The following is an 18,597-nucleotide window of genomic DNA, read 5'->3' as shown; positions in this document are numbered from 1 at the left end:
TCTGTTACTCGGAGGAATATCCCCCAAACTCTGTCCGGCGTCTTATATGACGTCATGGTCGAGGTCTTAAAGGCTTTTCATGAACGGAATCACTGCAGTTTATTTATGTTCTCATAACAGGAAAAGTAATAGGTAGGGTAAATAGGCTATAGCTTATTTTTAGGGATGCCTGCATGTAGTTCGCTGGTGTGTGCATGCGTCATCCCCGAGCCAAATATTTATGGATCCAGACACTCTGATTGATTGATTGATCACTCTGCATAACTGGGAAAAAATGCTATTGGAGCCGGTTGTTTTGCCCTCAGTCATTCAATTCTGCAGTTATTATTCATGCATGATGCACGAGACAGAACATAATATAGTTGACCACAGGCTATAAGGGATATATATATATATATATATATATATATATATATATATATATATATATATATATATATATATATATATATATATATATATATAGCTACAATTAATAGGACCCAGATCGGTTCTCATCAGTAGTTCCAGGTGATATGAGCTGACAATTAAAGCAAGACAGTGACAGAGGACAAGGCCAAGGTGGTTGTAGAGAAACGCCCAAGGCTGCGGTGACACTGCCAGGCTGCCAGCACTGTGCGGCATTGCATGTGTCACTTTGCCATGACCTTGGCATCTCCTCTACTCGACACGTTTTCCTTCTCTCTCTCTCCCTAGCCCGGTGGGAGGAGCCGCGGGTTGCAGTCGTTAACCCTTCCCACGCCCCGGCATAAGGGCGGGCTACGGGGCCACAGGAACAGAGGGCGCTGGCGGCGGGCCTATAAAGCTCAACAACCAGCTTCGATCCCTGCCAGTGGAGACACAAGGTGGGTGGTGGTGGTGTGTTCTGTGACGTGCGTGGTGTGCTTATTGCATATTTTTCAATAATGCTGTTGGTATCAGAGTGACTGCATTATACATATCAATATTAAGCAATATACTTGTCGTTCAAGGGGTGTCCGCGGCCAGGGTGTGTTGGAGGCCGTGCAATCCACCGGCTACCGGTTACTGAGGGTGGCAGTTGTTCTTTTATTAAAATGTTTTAATACTATCGTGTTAGGTGAAACTGTATGTTTTATTAATCGCATGCAGATTTGAAATTATGACCAGAGTACGTTATCATGTTCGGGTACGTGGTTCATTTAGGTGTGTCAGGTTGTCTGGGATGCAAGGTCACCTTCAGACGTCCTTGTTGCCAGGCGTCACCAGCCGGTGAACATGTTCTTGGCAGGCATTTGTTATAGCGATGTTATTACGTGTATGTTTCTGTGGCCCAGTTGTAGGAGTTTGATACTCATTAAAGTGTAACTACGGAACATTAATTACGTTATCGCTCCCTTTGTGTGCCAAGAGCAGGACACCGGCCCGCTGTCTCTAAGGTTACTATTATCTGTTTCCTGAGGCAGAGGGAGGGTGCTTGCTGTTACACAGATTAGCCGGTGACCGATAATGTAAATGGGATGAACTCCTTACATGGAGTTCAGTTATACGCCCTTATTTCCGGGACTATTTATGGAGTTGGTATAGTGGCTCGTTATGGAAAAAAAAAGACAAGAAAAGAAGTCAAATTGAAAAGATTTGGCAATAGGCGGGTTTAACTTGAACTTGTTTGTTTTATTTGAGGGGAGGGGGTGGTTACTAACATAGTGGCCCTTGCGGTAAATCTTAGGAATAGCGGCTCCTCCCCCTCCACCACCCCAGCCCCACTACCCTTCAACACAAGCCTGGGGACCTGTGGGTAACCGGGGTTTTGGGAGGGAAGACAAAATCACTGAAAAATGGGCTTCCAAAATTTCCTAGAAAAATCCCTAAATTAAGGAATATTCCCTAGTCTCGAAAGTAAGGACAGCCCCTAACAGCTAACAGAGGGGCTTCGACCCCCCTGCTAACCAAGGAGGGGTGCGCTTCCCCTGGACCCGCCCACATGTATGATGCGCTGGATTTTTTCTTTTTTCTTTTTTTTTTCTTTTGGGGGGGAGCATATTTAACCCGGTAGCAGTGGGGACCATGTTTCTTAATGGTCCCTCTTAGCGAGAAAAATAAGAAAAAATTATCACACGCAAACTATGTCATAATATATATCAAAGTGTTTGTGATCAGTTTATGTACCATCTATTTTGGGAGGTTAAAATCATGGCACAAATTTAGCCTGTTGCTGCTACCGGGTTAAACTACTCTAACCGAACTTTACAGAACCCAACCTCTCGACTCCCTGCTGTGCCCCTCCTGGACCCCCCCCTCCCACATGTATGATGCACCCGTAAAACTAGAAGTGCAACAGTATGTGAGACCTTGGAAAGGTTATTATTTTCGTTGGGGCAATATTGGGGTGGCTATAGCCCCCTCCAGAAATTATGGCCCTGCCCTAATCTCAAGTAATTATTTTGAGATGTGAGCAACTAATTAAGCAGCAACAATTTACAATTTAGCAGTTGGTTATTTATCAGTGATCGGTTACTATTTAAATTATGATATAAATAAATGGAATGTATTCTGGCAAAATTGAGCTATGATTATGCTCACTATTAACTTGTTTGACAAGGACTAGGGGCCAGATTCAGCAAACCATTTATGTGACCTCTTGTAAATCTTCTGGTAACTTTCCCCACTTCAAATGCTCTTGATCTTTAGGCGGCTCTGATGGTGCTGAATGAACGAACGGCATTCATTGCCATTGGAGCCTCCTGAACACAAGGACATTCATAGTGGACAGAGCTACCAAATGACCTACCAACAAGAGATCTCTGAAATGGTTTGATGATTCTGGCCCCAGTATGGCTTCAGGCCTGGTTTGTTTACAGAGGATCAGTTGCTCCTTACTTTTTTAACTTTTCTAAGGCTTCTGACAGTCTCCTATCTCATTCTACTTTGAAGCTGTACAAACTTGGGCTCAAAGACAAATTACTTCTTTACACTGGAGGGTTTTTGGTTAATAGAAGTATGAGTGATGTTCAATAATCAGTATTTCCTAACCCATGCCTCAATGATTCAGTGGTTAGCATGAATAGCTACAAATCTGCAGGCCTGGTTTTGAATCCCAGCATGGGAACTTGGCGTGCAGCTCACCTGGCTGTTCACCTCCCTTGTGAGGTGATCGATAAATGGGGCCCTGTGTCCCAGGAAAACTGGGTTCCTACCCGCCACAGGCCCAAATGGCCACGTGCAGCTATAGCATATGCTTCCAACTCTACTACTATATCCTGTTTGGGATATGAGGTTGGAAGTGATGATTATCATAATTATTTATGAAGTCCAAGTGTTTCTCAACATTTCACACGAGTCAGCTCCTTGTAGTGTTTTCATAAGCTGTTGCATTGACAGGATCCATCGCGCAGCCACCAAGATGTCCATCACCAAGATCTTCGCCCGCAGCATCTTTGACTCCCGTGGTAACCCCACTGTGGAAGTCGACCTTTACACCCAGAAGGGTCTTTTCCGTGCTGCTGTGCCCTCTGGGGCCTCCACTGGTGTTCATGAGGCCCTGGAGATGCGTGATGGAGACAAGTCCAAGTACCATGGAAAGTCTGTCTTCAACGCAGTCAAGAATGTTAACGACACTATCGCTCCTGAGATCATCAAAAGTGTAAGTTAACTTTTATGAAATTTATATGTTTTCATTATCAATTTTGTAAGCAGAAAAATGGGGGAATATGGAGATGAGTATAGCCTCCTTTGCTGTCATTGACAACAGTGGTGCAGTGTAAAGTGTATCATGTATAAACAGAACTGTGTTTGATGTTGTGTCAACAAACTAAAAGCAGCCTGTGTATTCTGTTGAGCCAGCCTGCACTCTTCATTGAAACAAGCTTTGTCTTTCATTCTAGAGTTAATGCTCTTACTTGAAACTGTTTTGAAGAATTTCAAACAGAACATGATTTGATGATTCAACTGTACATAGAGCATGAAAAAATGCTCTCCAATTAATAAATAGTGTTGAAAGAAATGAAAGCCAGAGTAGGAAATTTAAGTGTAAGGCTGAAAGTTTAAGGTATGGAGCTGTCCATAGTGGCCAAACTCTTTGTCACATGCATAAAAAAAACTAATGTAAAATGTAGCGCAGCAATCATGAATGCATACTGTAAAAATTATTTATATAAGAAGTACATGTGGCGTGTCAAGATGGGATATAGGAAGTAATGAAGATGTGTATGAGAGGTTAAGTATGGGTGTAGCAGCAAAGGGAGGTAATCTTGGAATGGCTGAATGCTTAAAACATGGTACTAAGATGGTAAGCAAAACTAAGCATAATATGGATGATTTTGTTAAGATAGTATGAGGGCAGGAGGGTGGATGAGTATTGGAGAGAGGTAGCAGGCAAGGAACTGAATGTGCTAAGAGGGAGTGCTGGAACAGGGAAAATGGAATCTTCTGCAGTGGCCTTCCTCTTAGGGGAAATAACTGAGGGAACAGGGCATTGGAGGTAGTAAGTAGTGGATAGCTGGCAGCAATTCAGGGAAAAATAATTGTTTGGCAGTATTCAAAATCCATTCACACTTTACTGGAGTGTGCAAACATGCTTTTTTTCATGCAGGGCCTGAAAGTGACTCAACAGAAGGAGTGTGACGATTTCATGTGCAAATTGGACGGCACTGAGAACAAGAGCCGTTTTGGTGCCAATGCCATTCTTGGTGTCTCCCTGGCCATCTGTAAGGCAGGTGCTGCTGAGCTTGGAATTCCTCTTTACAGGTATGTGTACCAATACTTCCTCATCTTCAAACATTCATTGCTTTTCTAAATGATTTCACAGTTTCATGTCTTTTTATGTTTATCGAAGGTGAGGTAGCTTAGTTACTGAAGGGGAAGATCCGGCACCCTATTTTAAGAAATAAGTTGAAAATATTAAGACAAATATCAAAAATAAGTTAAAACGTTCTGGCATGACCGTCTATGTGTAAGCTATCAAATGTCAGCTTTTTTTTTTCTGCAAATTTAAATGTCCCACCAAGCCTGAATTTAAATGCCTATAAGTGGGAGTGGTGAGCCAGTCCTAGTGCGGGTGGCCAGAATCATTTTGTTTCATTATTTTTGATAAAGATGATAAAATAATGACATACCAATGTATACTCATGCATCTGGCAACCTCTCCCCCGGCCCCCCGCGGTTTTCCTGCCTCCCATGCAGATGAACAGGTGCCTTAGGGAAGACTGCTTTGTTTATACTGCAGTCTTACTTCATCAACTCTTGTTAAGGCATTAGAGCATATTTGCCATTACCAAAACAAATTACCCTGCCAGGTGTTCTCCATTAGTTTTTCAGTTCATTCAAATTTTGGAGCTTAAGTTTGAAATGAAATCCTTTATTTGCATAACCTATTAATTTATAGTTTTTTTTATTTACATGTCTGCCTACTGTACATAATTCATTGAGATAAAAGGAAGCTCAAAATGTTAGCATGTCCATTCAACTCAAATTTGCAGAGCCTGATAGAATTTTCTGATTACAGACACATTGCCAACCTTGCCAATTATAGTGAAGTGATTCTGCCTGTACCTGCATTCAATGTCATCAATGGTGGGTCCCATGCTGGCAACAAGTTGGCTATGCAAGAGTTCATGATCCTGCCCACTGGTGCCAGCAGCTTTACTGAAGCCATGCGCATGGGCAGTGAGGTGTACCACCACCTGAAGGCTGTCATTAAGGGACGCTTTGGCCTTGATGCTACTGCTGTGGGTGATGAGGGTGGCTTTGCTCCCAACATTCTGAATAACAAGGATGCTCTTGATCTTATCCAAGAAGCCATCAAGAAAGCTGGCTACACAGGCAAGATTGAAATCGGAATGGATGTGGCTGCCTCTGAATTTTACAAGGGCAACAATGTCTATGACCTTGACTTTAAGACTGCTAATAATGATGGTTCCCAGAAGATCTCTGGTGACCAGCTCAGGGATTTGTACATGGAATTCTGCAAGGACTTCCCCATTGTTTCTATTGAGGATCCATTTGACCAAGTAAGTTTATTATCCTCTGGTTTTATTCTCTGAATATTTAATAGAGATTCTTAAAATAGTTTGTTTGCAAGTAAAGTAAGCACACCTACAGAAGTTTGGCATGTCTTTAGATATGTCATTCTAATTTATGTGAAATGTACTTATTTTATCCATTTCATTAAACCATAGGATTAAATTTGGGGCTAGAACATAAACCTGTGAATAATTGTAAACCTAAAATGAAACTTTCAATAATATAAAACTAAATGGTTGTTTGATGTTTGCCATCAGGATGACTGGGAGAACTGGACCAAGATGACCTCCAGCACCAACATTCAAATTGTGGGTGATGACCTAACTGTGACCAACCCCAAGCGCATTACCACTGCTGTTGAGAAGAAGGCCTGTAATTGTCTCCTGCTGAAAGTGAATCAGATTGGTTCAGTTACAGAGTCCATTGATGCTCACCTGCTGGCTAAGAAGAATGGCTGGGGCACCATGGTCTCTCACAGGTTAGTATCTTGTGGATCAGTTATACATTATTGCTTTCCATTGGTGTATTTATAATGTTATACCATTTTTCTGTAGTCAGGATATGGATTCAAAATGACCCTTGTATAGTGTAGGTCTCACTATATGATGTCTTAGTTTTCTCATTCCAGGTATGTTTTCTATTTTACCATCCATTACTTGTTAAGTGGTTATACTGACTCGCACAGTGATCCCCCAAGCTGCAACTGAAAGTAGCACAAGCAAACTGGGACTTATCTGTACAGTCAGCACCGTCATGCTATCAGTGACCAACTCGCACATCATATTGCTCAGTCTCCTTGTGGTTCATAAGTTGTGATATTTTCAGAACCCAACTTTTATAGAAAGAAACATGCATTAGTAAGTATAGTAGGGTTCTGTATAGTGTCTTTACAGTACACCATCAAATTCATAGTAAGATGTCTTGCAGGGCAAAAATCAAAGTTTTTAGAGTATGAAATCTGTGCACCGACGCCCAAGCTTGACTCTTTCTCCCTCCACCCACTGTCCATGTGGTTTCAGTTCATAGAGCATTGTTCTGTATGATATTATGCCATTTAGAATGGATAATAGACGTTATATGGGATCCCACTGTAATTTGCAGTTTGTATGATACATTTAACCCTGTTGCCGCGCATGGCGAGGAAGCGACTAGCCCCGCAGGCGCACTCTCAAAAACTATTCATCACAGCTAAAAAACAAAAACTCAATTGGCAAGAGGAGGCCAAGATCTATAGGATTTGGTTATGTATGCCTCTCCTGCAAACGTACATGCACGTTCAGGGGGTGCTGCCTGTGAACACTTATGTCAGTGCGTGCACAGTGGTCAGCCATATTGAGGCAACCGCAGACATCTCTCCATGAGGTGCTGGCAAAAGTGTTTATAGTGTCACCATCTTGCTTGGCTCATGCTGCCCCCCCAGAGCTCATCTTTAACCCTCTTATTGAGAGAATCTAGAGTCTGGGTTGATAGTTGGTCTTCAGGACATCATGTCGGTAGTCTTAGGCCGTTCAGCGATGACTGAAAAATTGTCAGCATGTTCATAGAGAGACTTTTCAAGCAATTAGAATAATGTAACAATGACTTTATACTCTTGTATTTTGCAGGTCTGGTGAGACTGAGGATTGCTTCATTGCTGACTTGGTGGTGGGCTTGTGCACGGGACAGATCAAGACTGGTGCACCATGCCGCTCTGAGCGTCTTGCCAAATATAATCAGATTCTCCGAATTGAAGAAGAACTTGGTGCTGGTGCCAAGTTTGCTGGCAAGAACTTCAGGAAGCCTTGCTAAGTTATAAAGCTGCTTCAGTAATTGTTCCAGCCCACTGACTTGGACATGGTTAGGTTTTGTTCCTTGTTTAAATGTATGTGGAAAAAATAAAGATGTTAGGGCTTGTTAGGAGAGGAATCTGATGTATTAGCAATCTGTGCTGTCTCACTATACTGCCAGACTTGTTTTTATTCCAGAATATGAGCATAGGATATATTATGTTGTGCGGATGAAATTAGTGTGTAATGTTTCCTTTAATTTTTATGGTGATGAATTTCTTAACTAGTCATGTAATTTGTCCTAAGATCCGGTTGTTGTCATAATTTATAGTCACCAAACATGTTGAAAAAATATCCTTATGTATATAAGAGGGAAAATTGATAAAAATTTGAGTATGGTTGAATAGAGATATTTTATTCCCTAGTTTCTCACCTTAAGAAGTTGAACATTTGCTTGATTGAATGGAACACAAATTCACATTTACTTCAGTGAATTGCAGCCTGTTGTTCAATGTTTGCAATGTTTATTCTGGTGCTTGTTACTAAGAGAAAGGACTGTACTCCAGGGCCTGCCACAAAAATTACAAGTTCATGCACTCATGCCATTCTATGCATAAAATTTGAAGTGGCCATAGTAATCTGATTAGCCTTAATTTATTCTTGAAATGATTTGATAGCTTTAAAAATAATGATGCTAGTTAACTCTTGGATCATGTATTTGGATGACAGGGTTGACCTAGAGTAGAAAGTTGTGTGTAGCTGGGCCATGGGAGGGGTGAAAGCATACAGTTAGGAAATTCAGAGGAGAATCATGAGTTATGAATAAATATGGGAGTATGTATTCAGCTGAGTGTGCAGGTAACCTCTCTCCAGTTTTAAACCAAACAAGTCAATAAACACTTGTCGTACCTTCCTCCAATGATTTAATCCATCTCTCCACTTCCCCATCCTGATTAAATCCACCCGGAATGGTGTGAGAAAATAACTAGCTCACATCCTTTCTATTTCACTTTCGCTACCACGCTAATTTCATTCCAAAGAGTCGTTTATATATTGCTGAGTGTTTCTCCATTGAGCTATATAGAATGATCATGGAGTGGTGGCAGCCTACGAAGTGTTCTGAAAAAATACTCATACAGCCATACAGCACTTCCAATTTCCGTTAATTCATCATCATTTGGAAGCCCACACAAAACTCATAATTACATTGGTAGGATAATAATTTGTTTTGACACGTGGGGAGTGCTTTCGACACCTGGCAATCAGATTCTACTTTTAATATGCTTAGTTTTATTGGCGGAACGTATTCAAAGTCCCATACCTTACAAATCCCCGAGGCTGAAGTGAGGATTTTCAGAACCCCAGAAGGAATTAAGGGCTTCTCGTTAGGTAATCGTAGCATAGTAATTGGTTAAATGTTGCGGTGATAATTCCTCGTCACAAGGGTGCATTTTCGTCTGTAGAATGATGTCATTTTTTTTACAACGAAGGAGACAGCTCAAGGGCACACACACAAAAATAAAACAATAATAACAACAATTTAAATTATTAGCACCGATCGAGTGAACCTGACATAGCGCAGTCATGACGTCGTCGATGACGTTTCAGTGAGCTATCCTTATAGTATATAATCCTTGATATGTGGTATAAAATATGATTGATTGATAGTTTATTGTTGCAGGTAAACAACAAGGGAGAAGGGAGGAACATGCCATCCCAACCCCCAGGCAGGACAAAGTGTGATTATAAAACTACTATATAGTAATACATGTGTAGGTAGCACCATGAAACTAAAAAGATACAATGGTAGGAATGAATGCACAACAAGGGAGATATGAATTATAGTTGAGGAAAAATCACGTGACTTGGAAATGGGTGCTGATGGTCGGGAGGCCGCCAGCTTAATAATGTATCTCCGAGATTTCGTGTTATGGTGAATGTTTCTAATCACACTGTAGGCAATGGGTGCAACAATAAACTATCAATCAATCAATCATATCTTGCCCCGAGTAGGACACCGACTATCCGTATGTTGTTTTTCTTTGCCGATACAAAGGCTGGCTGGGGAGAAATCTCAAGCCACCTGTCACATCAAGATTAAGATCAAGTCGGCAGTTCCAGCGCGGGAACAAGAAAGGTAAGTGGAGTCTGCGTGTAATATTGCCTTTACCTCGTTGTTATCCGTGTTCTGGCAGATTTTATGTTAAGCTCTTTGGTGAATTGTGGCCAAAGGTCACCCAGGAGTTAAATATGAAGAGGCAAACAAATACTCCGATGACAAAAGACGTAAACTTTTTTTCTGATTTTTTGTTTAATTGGCTTTAACTCGTAAACGTTGCCGTCGCATATTGCCATCGTATGAGGACTATCGGTGTGCGAGAGAAACTTAATGCAGGCTACGTAAAGCGTCACAAAATTTATTAAAAAAAATAGTTTGTGCCTGAAGCTGCTGAAACGAAGGTCAGTCTGGAGAACAATCCCTTCATCCTCGCCCACTGAAGACATAGCACGGTTAATATATATAATTGCACCCATCTCAATTGCAGATGAAATTTTCCAAGTTAGTTTGCTGTCTTTTTAAGTACTCTGCTACATATTCTGTCAGAAATAACTAGTTTCCTGAATTTCACCCACAACCCCCTAAACTAGTAAAGGTAAAGGTGGGTTCATACACTATAGCTGCGCGTGACTGTGGTGCTCATCCCCAATCAGTTGGCCCTTTGAGCCTGTGGAGAATTGACTGCTGACTGGTGAGATGGCTGAGATATTTGCCTCTAATTTCAGTCTTGTGTATGCCACCCAGGATCCAAGTACTCCCTTTCCCCATCACCGCTCACTTGCAACCATTGATAATGTGATTATATCTCTAGAGGAAGTTAGGATGAGACTTGCTTCACTAGATGTAAATTCAAGCATGGGCCCTGATTGTCTACACCCTTGTCTCCTTAAGTTTTGTCCCAATCTGGCTACCCCTCTTCAGTTAATTTTCAAGCAGTCCTTACTCCAGGGTAGATTGCCTGGAATGCCGGTCAACTCAGCCCATTGTCAACTCGGCCCATTGCCAACTCGACCCATGACCTAGTCGGACCACTGCATGCCAACTCGGCCCATTGCGTATTCAACACAACGAAACACCTGCTAGAAATTACAATATTTAATGAAATTTAATCTATTCTCTTCAAGTGCACAATGCCTATTTACACTTTACAGTAAGCTGCAGTCAGTTGCTAAAACCAAAAGTAATAAAAATAGAATAGAAGAATTGAATTGAAATATTTATTGTTGTAAGATACAGCAAAGGGGGATGGAATAGAATAGAATAGAATAATTTATTGTTGAAAGTTACGACAAAGGAGGAGGACGGATCATGCCTGTCCAACCACTAGTCAATACAAGAGATATGTATAACACATATGCCATACAGAGGATTGTGTAACAGGAATAGCACCATGAGAAAAGATACAGAGTGAGGTATAGGCGTTCTGCCCTCGTGGAGGACAGGTACTAAAACGTGAAAATAAATTGACTATTAACAATTCTCCTGTATTTAAAAATAAAAGCAATGGACAAATTTACATGGCAACAATGTTTTCATTCACTCAGAATATAATCATGACTCATGAACATGGAAATGACAAGGCAGAAACTATGAAATAAACAAAATAGCCCTTTTAGGCACTGCCTTTAACCCGGTAGCAGTGACAGGCCAAATTGGTGGCTTTACCGTGTAGGAGCGACGGGCCAAATTTGTGCCACGATATAAACCCCCCAAAAAAGATGATACATAATCTGATCACAAATGCTTTGATATATATCATGACATGGTTTGTGTGAGGGGTGATTTTTTCTCATTTTTCTCGCTTAGAGGGACCATTAAGAAACATGATCCCTGCTGCTACCGGGTTAGAAAAAAAAGGTATTATCGCCAAAAAATCACCAAAAAAGCATTAGTACTATCATTGAGCTTCTTTCTAGATTCGCTGTAGTAGTACATACCTGTCGGGGGCTCACTAAACAAGAAGAGAAGCATTGAATGAGAGATCAAAGTAGTTTGTAATGAGCGGTGATAGTTAAATTGAACTGATGGTTTGAACAATTTGAAAACTTAAACTATGTATACTACATTGAACGAAAATAAAGTTAAGTACTCTAATCATTGGATTCTAAAAAAAAAAAAAAAAAAAAAAAAAAGAAGAAAAATAAATACAAAAAGAAATCTAAATGTGAAGAGAAGCATCGAATGACAGATCAAAGTAGTTTCTTGTGAGCGGTGATAGTTGAATAGAGCTGATGGTCCGAGTTGGTTCACCAGGTGGGCCGAGTCGGTAGTGGTATGCTGGATATCCCCTCCCAAGGTGCATGACTTTACATTTTTCTTCATTGAATTGTAGTAGCCACTTTTTGTTCCATCCTTGTAGCTTGGTCATGTCTTTTGTAGGAAATCTGAAGTCACGGGGTTAATACTACTCCATTTCCATCCTATATCTATTTTATTTGAGAGTAATCCTTGTTGTCTTGAGCCTTTGCAATTTTAAAGACCTTAATATCCCCCTTGGGTGTTTCCGGGTCATCATACACTTCATTCAATGCCTAAAACTTTGCTCTTGCTATTGCCCTCTTTAGTTCCTTTTTATGCTGCTTATTGTTCTCCTTACCTTCTTGCCATCTAGACATGTCCTATTCCTTCTGCATCTTTTTTTGGCTTTCACCACTTCCTCTACCATGTTGCTCCACAATCACTTCACCATATTTCCAGGTTTCTTCCCTGACGTTCTCCCCAACTGTTTGTTACTCGGGTCCACCTTGACATATGATTATTTATTACTATCCTCATCTGTCAATCCCTCAAATAATCCCTCATCCATTTCAAGATGTTTCCCCTCAGTTCTCCTATGTTTCCCAATATCCACAACACACATCAATGTGGAATGTTATGGAAGGCTATTTTTCAGATCCAGGTACACAGTCTACCCAGCTGAACTAACCAATTCATTGACCCCCCCCTCTAACCCCAAATAGAAGTAACTTTCTAGATATGGATCTAATTTTATGAAATAATTTCTTCCTTTTGATTCTGGTATCTATGATTTCAGGAAAATTACCCCAGGATGGCAGAACGCCCAGAGGACCTCAACTTGCCCAATGCTGTTATCACTCGCATCATCAAGGACATGCTACCTGAAGGCATATCAGTAGCCAAGGAGGCTCGCAGTGCAATTGCCAGGGCTGCATCTGTCTTTGTGTTGTTCACCACTTCATCAGCTAATGCCTTGGCTCAAAAAAACAAAAAAAAGACAGTCAGTGCTCAGGATGTCTTCAGTGCCCTCAAAGAAATGGAATTTGATAAATTTATTGAGCCATTGCAAGAAAGTTTAGAAGGTAAACAGTCTCTCTCTCTCTCTCTCTCTCTCTCTCTCTCTCTCTCTCTCTCTCTCTCTCTCTCTCTCTCTCTCTCTCTCTCTCTCTCTCTCTCTCTCTCTCTCTCTCTCTCTCTCTCTCTCTCTCTCTCTCTCTCTCTCTCTCTCTCTCTCTCTCTCTCTCTCTCTCTCTCTCTCATTTCAATCTTTTGACATTTCAAAATACCTGCCCTTTTTCATTGTATTGACATGCAGTCCCTGCAACATTAACTTTTTTTTCTTCAAATTCTGCTCTGGACATTGATTTTCAAGCTGCATGCAGGACATCTGCTTGCCCACGATGCTGCAGGGGTGCATTCATTAGGTGGTTTCCACATGCTCCAAGTGCCCATTTATGCTCCTCCTTATTATTGTGTCACTAAGTACATTAAAAGCATTCCTTCTATTTGATAAATAAAAAGAGTAAATTAAAGAAATATAATTTTTTTCATTAAGAAATTTCTTAGGCCAAGGAGGTATTTGTTAAAATGGGTTTGCTATTTATTCATTTACTTTCATTGAAGTACAACCCTGTCAATTAGCAGGGTGTTTATTCCAGTATCACAATGAGTTCCACGAAGCTAGATAAGCTTGGAGTAACCAGGTTGGGCAGGTCTTGGACTTGAATCTTGTCCAAGCGTAGCCACTGCCTCATCGTGTCTGGATCCTCACTGCTAAGTTCTCGTAGCACTTAATGGTAGCAAGCTGTAACACACTCCCTTTGTCTCTGAGCTAACCACTCATGAACCAACAAATGCTTTCTCTTCATTTTTTTCTGCTTCTTCAGTAAACACCACAAAGCAAACTCTGCAATGTCTGGATCCATTATTTGTTTTGCTTTTCAGCTGATATATCCCAGAATGCAACAATCCTCCGTGTGACCAAACTTGAAGATAAATTCGAGGCAGAAATTTGTTTGGAGATAATTTCGGTGGGAAATTCATGCTGGTGTCACAGTGGGCCTTTCTCCTCCAACCGCGTTGGCGTTAGGGGCGATCGGCAACTCAAGCTTTTCCGGTTGTGCGTCACGCATGGCCAGGGTCGGTTGTCTGTATTCACAATGTAAACAAAGCAGTTGCCCTATATCGATTAAATTGTAAACAAAGCAGCTCTGCCAGTCCACGTTACGAGTTTCCTGGTTGGCCATTTTCCACTGCTCCTCACTCATCAGCCACTGTCGTCGTCTATTTGTTTACATACAGCCGCGCGGTTGGTCGTGGTCGTGTTGATTGCCGTAGACTTTCTTGGATTGTACGTGCCTATCAGAGTAAATCGTTTTCTCGACACATTTAGCACAGACTTATATATATTGTTAGAGAGTAACTCATTTTGAGCTTTTTGATAGTTCAACTCAATGTACAGTCGCCCACAAGAGTGTTCACCCACGCAATTACAGTTTATACGTGGCCCACTCCTTACCAAAAATGACGGTTCTGGACGTCGGTATACCCACTATACCTCACCCACAACACTGTTAAACCACTTTCCAATCACCAACCACTTCAATTTCCACATCACGACCTCCAAAACCACCTCCAACAACCACACAAATAAAACAAACATTGTACCCAGAATAATGGCTGCCAGGCTTGCCAGTTATGGCAATAAATTAATATATTGGGTGGTCAGTATTCCCAAAGGATCACTCTACTAGGGCACCACCACAGAAATCACCCTCGACACACTCCAGTGACGGGAAAAAATAATACATTAAATACGTACGACGTACATATCTGACGCTCAATGGTATTAAAAAGTAATACGTACGTCGTATGTATCTGACGCTGTACGGGTTAATACCTGATTTTTATGGAAAGAAACATTCATTAGTTTGTAACTCGCACCTTAAGTTGAAACTGAAAACGACGAGACTGTGGTGAGAACCCAACATTAAAGTGAGATTACATTGACTTCATATTTGTAAGGCAAGCAAGATGGCACCTCTGTAAACACTAGCCTGCACCATAATGGGCTGAGTCCAACCACCAGGCCCACCAAGAATGCATACCAGTGACATAGGCAGAATGAAAAATAAAAATAAAAAGATTTACATAAATTAAAAGTACTATAATTTATGGTGCATATAGCAGATGAATAATGCTACTTATGATATATGACGATACTTTAAGGTAACAAATTTTTTTTATTAGGTACAGTTTATATGTAAAATTGCTCTGCTTTTTGTGTGTATAGAGCCTCCAGTAAATCCAAAATTTATTTATTTCTTCATCTATTCATTGTTTCAGTTCATAAGAAGTCTCAGCAAAACAAAAAAGAGCAAAAAGAAGCAAAAGCAAAAGCAAAGAAAGCTGAAGAAGCAAATAAAAACTCTGGGTCAGCAGAAGAGAACAGTGAGGATGCTGACATGACAATGGAGGTTTCAGAGACAGACAAGGAAAATGGAGAAGACCAAGAAGTTGCCGACTAGCTCTAGTAAGGAAAGTCTATTAGCAGTATTTTTAATGTACGTAATTTTCATGTATTACAGTAAGTTATTTCAAAAAAACATTTTTTTATACTGTCATATAACTAGAATAACTATTTTTTATACTGATCACCTCAGTTCAATATGAAACCTCATGACTTGTCATGCATTGATCATTTCATGTTGACCACCTCATCAACAGCCTCTCTAGGTGAGACTGTCCTGTTGGTAAGGCTCTCTGAACCTTGTCATGAGTATACAAGTGTGTGTAGATGTTAAAAAGTATGGTATGGTATTAGTGATGATGTAGTGTTTTAAAGTGTTTCTTACCTAATGTCACTTCTGCACTCATCTCTTTCTGTCGAAGGAGCTGCATGGAGCTGTATGGATTCATTTATTGTGAATTGCTTTTGCTTTAATGCAATTCTGAATTTTTGTAGTGTCACAGCTTTAAATCAGCAAGGACATTGAAAGAAAAGCCCTGAATGATAATAATTTCTTTGTTTTATTTCCTTTCAAATCAAGTATGAAATGTAGCAACTGGCACTAGCATTACCCTTCTGTAAAGAATGAACAAATTCAGTAGAACTGGAATTCCTAATGTATTTAATACAGTGTACAAGTCAAATAGTACTTTCAATTCTGCCAATCTCATCTTTGGCACAAATTAAATCCCAACATTTTTACCACAGACTTAATCCTCATATTTTCATATTGCATCTCTGTAGCCATTCTTGAAAAACTGACCCAGCTATTGAAAATACATTCTGTGGACTTGGAACAGTTACCTATTTCAGTGATAAATTAGAATGTACGGGTACTCGATATGTGTACACATCTCACTATGGTGCGTGGCAAAAAGTTTGACACCCCTCAGTAACCCCATGACATAAGAGCACTTTGAAAGTAAGTTGTAATTTCTGTAATTCGTTTTGTTTGAAAGGAAATACATATATGAAAGGGGTTTATGTATTCTTGTTTGATAGTTAATTTAACTTAAATTTAGATATTTTAGTTTTTAAAACCTTGTACAATACTGCTGTGCAGAGGTGCGGGGCGGGGCACACAGGCGGGTGTGGCAGTGTGCTGACTCGACTCATGGGGTAGGAAAGGTCGTTCCCTTTGGTCAGCGTTTTGCTTGCTGTGTCCGATACTGTTCACTGCCCTCACACACTGTTTACTGCTCACCCACACACACATGTCCCCATTATATTATGTTGGAGAGAGATATAGCACTTATATTACACTTCGGAGAGGTCCGTAAACAGCAAGCCACCATTTATGTTATAGGTTTTTAGATGGTTATTGTACTGGATGCGTGTAACTGATGTTTGTCTAACCCTTTTATACTAAACGCTCGCAGAGAGCACTTGCGTAACTTGCTGGTGGTGCTAAACGCTCGTTGCGAGCTCCAGTCACATTCAAATTTCCTGCGTATGAGAGTGTTCCAACACTATTTCTCACACCACAGCATTGCCAATTCAGTGGGTTTTCCACGAAATTTGGTGGAAAGTCATATCAGCCTAGCGTGGAAAATCTACGGACGCGCAACTGGTGGATGTTGTTGTCCAATATAGCGGCATTTTTGCATAGCTTCACCTATCACATGACTGATATTTTGAGCAAATAGTTGTAAATTTTGCAGTTGGCAATACTGCCTTGCCAGCACCCAATCATTGAGAGATCTATTCAGTAGTTGCCTTACAGCTGACCGTCGCGCACATATAAATGTACGTCTTCACAGGCAGCACCCCCTGAACGTGCCTGTACATTCGCAGGAGAGGCTTTCATTACTAAATCTTATAGATCTTGCCCTCCTCTTTCCAATGGTGTTTTTGTTTTTTAGCTTTGATGAATAGTTTTTGAGATACAGAGGTTAAAAGAGCGAGCACTAGCGTCACTTGCTGGTGGTGCTAAAAGCCTGCTGCGAGCGCCAGTCGTACTCACAGCAAAAAAAACACCCTAAACATGCTTGTAGGTTTGCAGGAGAGGCTTACATAACCGAATCTTATAGATCTTGGCCTCCTCTTTCCAATGGTGTTTTTGTTTTGTAGCTGTGATGAATAGTTTTTGAGATACAGCGGTTAAGAGATTCCCTTCCCCCACTGGGGTGCCAGAGTGCGCCTGAGGGGATAGTCTCGTTGCAAGCGCTTAGCAAGGAAAGGTTTAAGGCGTGAACTGTTACCTCACTCGTTGAAGGGCTGGTGTTATGGTAGCCTGCTTCACAGTTGCTTGTAGTAGGTGAGATAACACAATAGCCTTATAATTAAAGCGATGATAGATTTGTATGGCCGAGCGGAAGCCGTTAAGTTCGCTTTGTTCACTTGGTTCACTCTCTCTCTGGGACATAAAAAGGTGTGTGGTTTTGAAGAGTTTTTTATTATAAAATGGTATTGACAATTTTACACAATAGTTACAAAGTTTATATGAGCGATCGCACGAAGATAAGTAGCACACCTAGAATGGGGTTGTGTCCCGTGCCCTCACCCGCTTTCGTCTCTTGTTTTGGCGCTGCTCGCTCGTTTTATTTGCTTGCTGGTTCGCCGGAAGGGTGTGGTTTCCGGTGATGACTTGTCGGAACTTACAACATTCCGGTGCTGATGAGTGCTGACAGGTGCTGATTTAGCGTCAACCCAGCTACTGTTCACACGATCATAAGCGCCACGTGTCCACTAACATCCTGTGGTGACACTGAACTTGTGTTTCGACACATACAGTCATACATTCATATGTACATGATAATATATATATTACAAACTGGTGCCTATGCATGACATACTCATTATCTTGGGCGATTTGTGGGGAGGCATTTCCAGCTTCTTCCAGGAGTGAGGCAGGGGTGTGCTTTGCTCCAGCACTTTTCAACACATGCACGAACTGGTTATTAGGCACTTGTTGATTAGTCCTTGAAGAGTATCTGTTGGCAACATCAAGGTCATTGACCCACTTTTTCCTAATAATGCTGTACTTCTCATGGAGATCTTGGTGATGGATCTCTTAAGTGCTGCATAAGGAATTGAAGCCACTGGGA

The 18,597-nt window shown here is 41.0% G+C and overlaps 2 protein-coding genes across 2 annotated transcripts; both read left to right on the top strand.

The window, feature by feature from the left end:
• The first annotated feature begins 705 nt into the window (after nt 1-705).
• Nucleotides 706-8,658, top strand: LOC126981071 (enolase). Its single transcript, XM_050831749.1, has 6 exons — nt 706-845; nt 3,340-3,601; nt 4,550-4,704; nt 5,462-5,966; nt 6,237-6,457; nt 7,584-8,658. The coding sequence occupies exons 2-6, from the start codon at nt 3,362-3,364 to the stop codon at nt 7,765-7,767; spliced, it is 1,305 nt and encodes a 434-aa protein (XP_050687706.1). The 5' UTR covers nt 706-845; nt 3,340-3,361; the 3' UTR covers nt 7,768-8,658.
• A 4,195-nt stretch (nt 8,659-12,853) lies between these two features.
• On the top strand, nt 12,854-15,569 carry LOC126980932 (DNA polymerase epsilon subunit 3-like). The gene is made up of 2 exons (XM_050831389.1): nt 12,854-12,956; nt 15,388-15,569. The coding sequence occupies exons 1-2, from the start codon at nt 12,854-12,856 to the stop codon at nt 15,567-15,569; spliced, it is 285 nt and encodes a 94-aa protein (XP_050687346.1).
• The last annotated feature ends 3,028 nt before the right edge of the window (nt 15,570-18,597 follow it).

This window comes from Eriocheir sinensis, chromosome 46, assembly GCF_024679095.1.
Source record: "Eriocheir sinensis breed Jianghai 21 chromosome 46, ASM2467909v1, whole genome shotgun sequence".
NCBI classification, from domain to species: Eukaryota; Metazoa; Arthropoda; class Malacostraca; order Decapoda; family Varunidae; genus Eriocheir; species Eriocheir sinensis.
The sequence above is the reverse complement of the archived record's forward strand: the minus strand, read 5'-3'. Positions and strand labels throughout refer to the sequence as shown.

Excerpts from the sequence above, each read along its gene's own strand:
- LOC126981071 (XM_050831749.1), top strand. The coding sequence starts at position 3,362 with ATGTCCATCACCAAGATCTTCGCCCGCAGCATCTTTGACTCCCGTGGT. Across the intron at positions 4,705-5,461 it reads CTTGGAATTCCTCTTTACAG|ACACATTGCCAACCTTGCCA; the intron begins GTATGTGTACCA and ends TTCTGATTACAG. Across the intron at positions 5,967-6,236 it reads TTGAGGATCCATTTGACCAA|GATGACTGGGAGAACTGGAC; the intron begins GTAAGTTTATTA and ends GTTTGCCATCAG.
- LOC126980932 (XM_050831389.1), top strand. The coding sequence starts at position 12,854 with ATGGCAGAACGCCCAGAGGACCTCAACTTGCCCAATGCTGTTATCACT. Across the intron at positions 12,957-15,387 it reads AGTAGCCAAGGAGGCTCGCA|TTCATAAGAAGTCTCAGCAA; the intron begins GTGCAATTGCCA and ends TCATTGTTTCAG.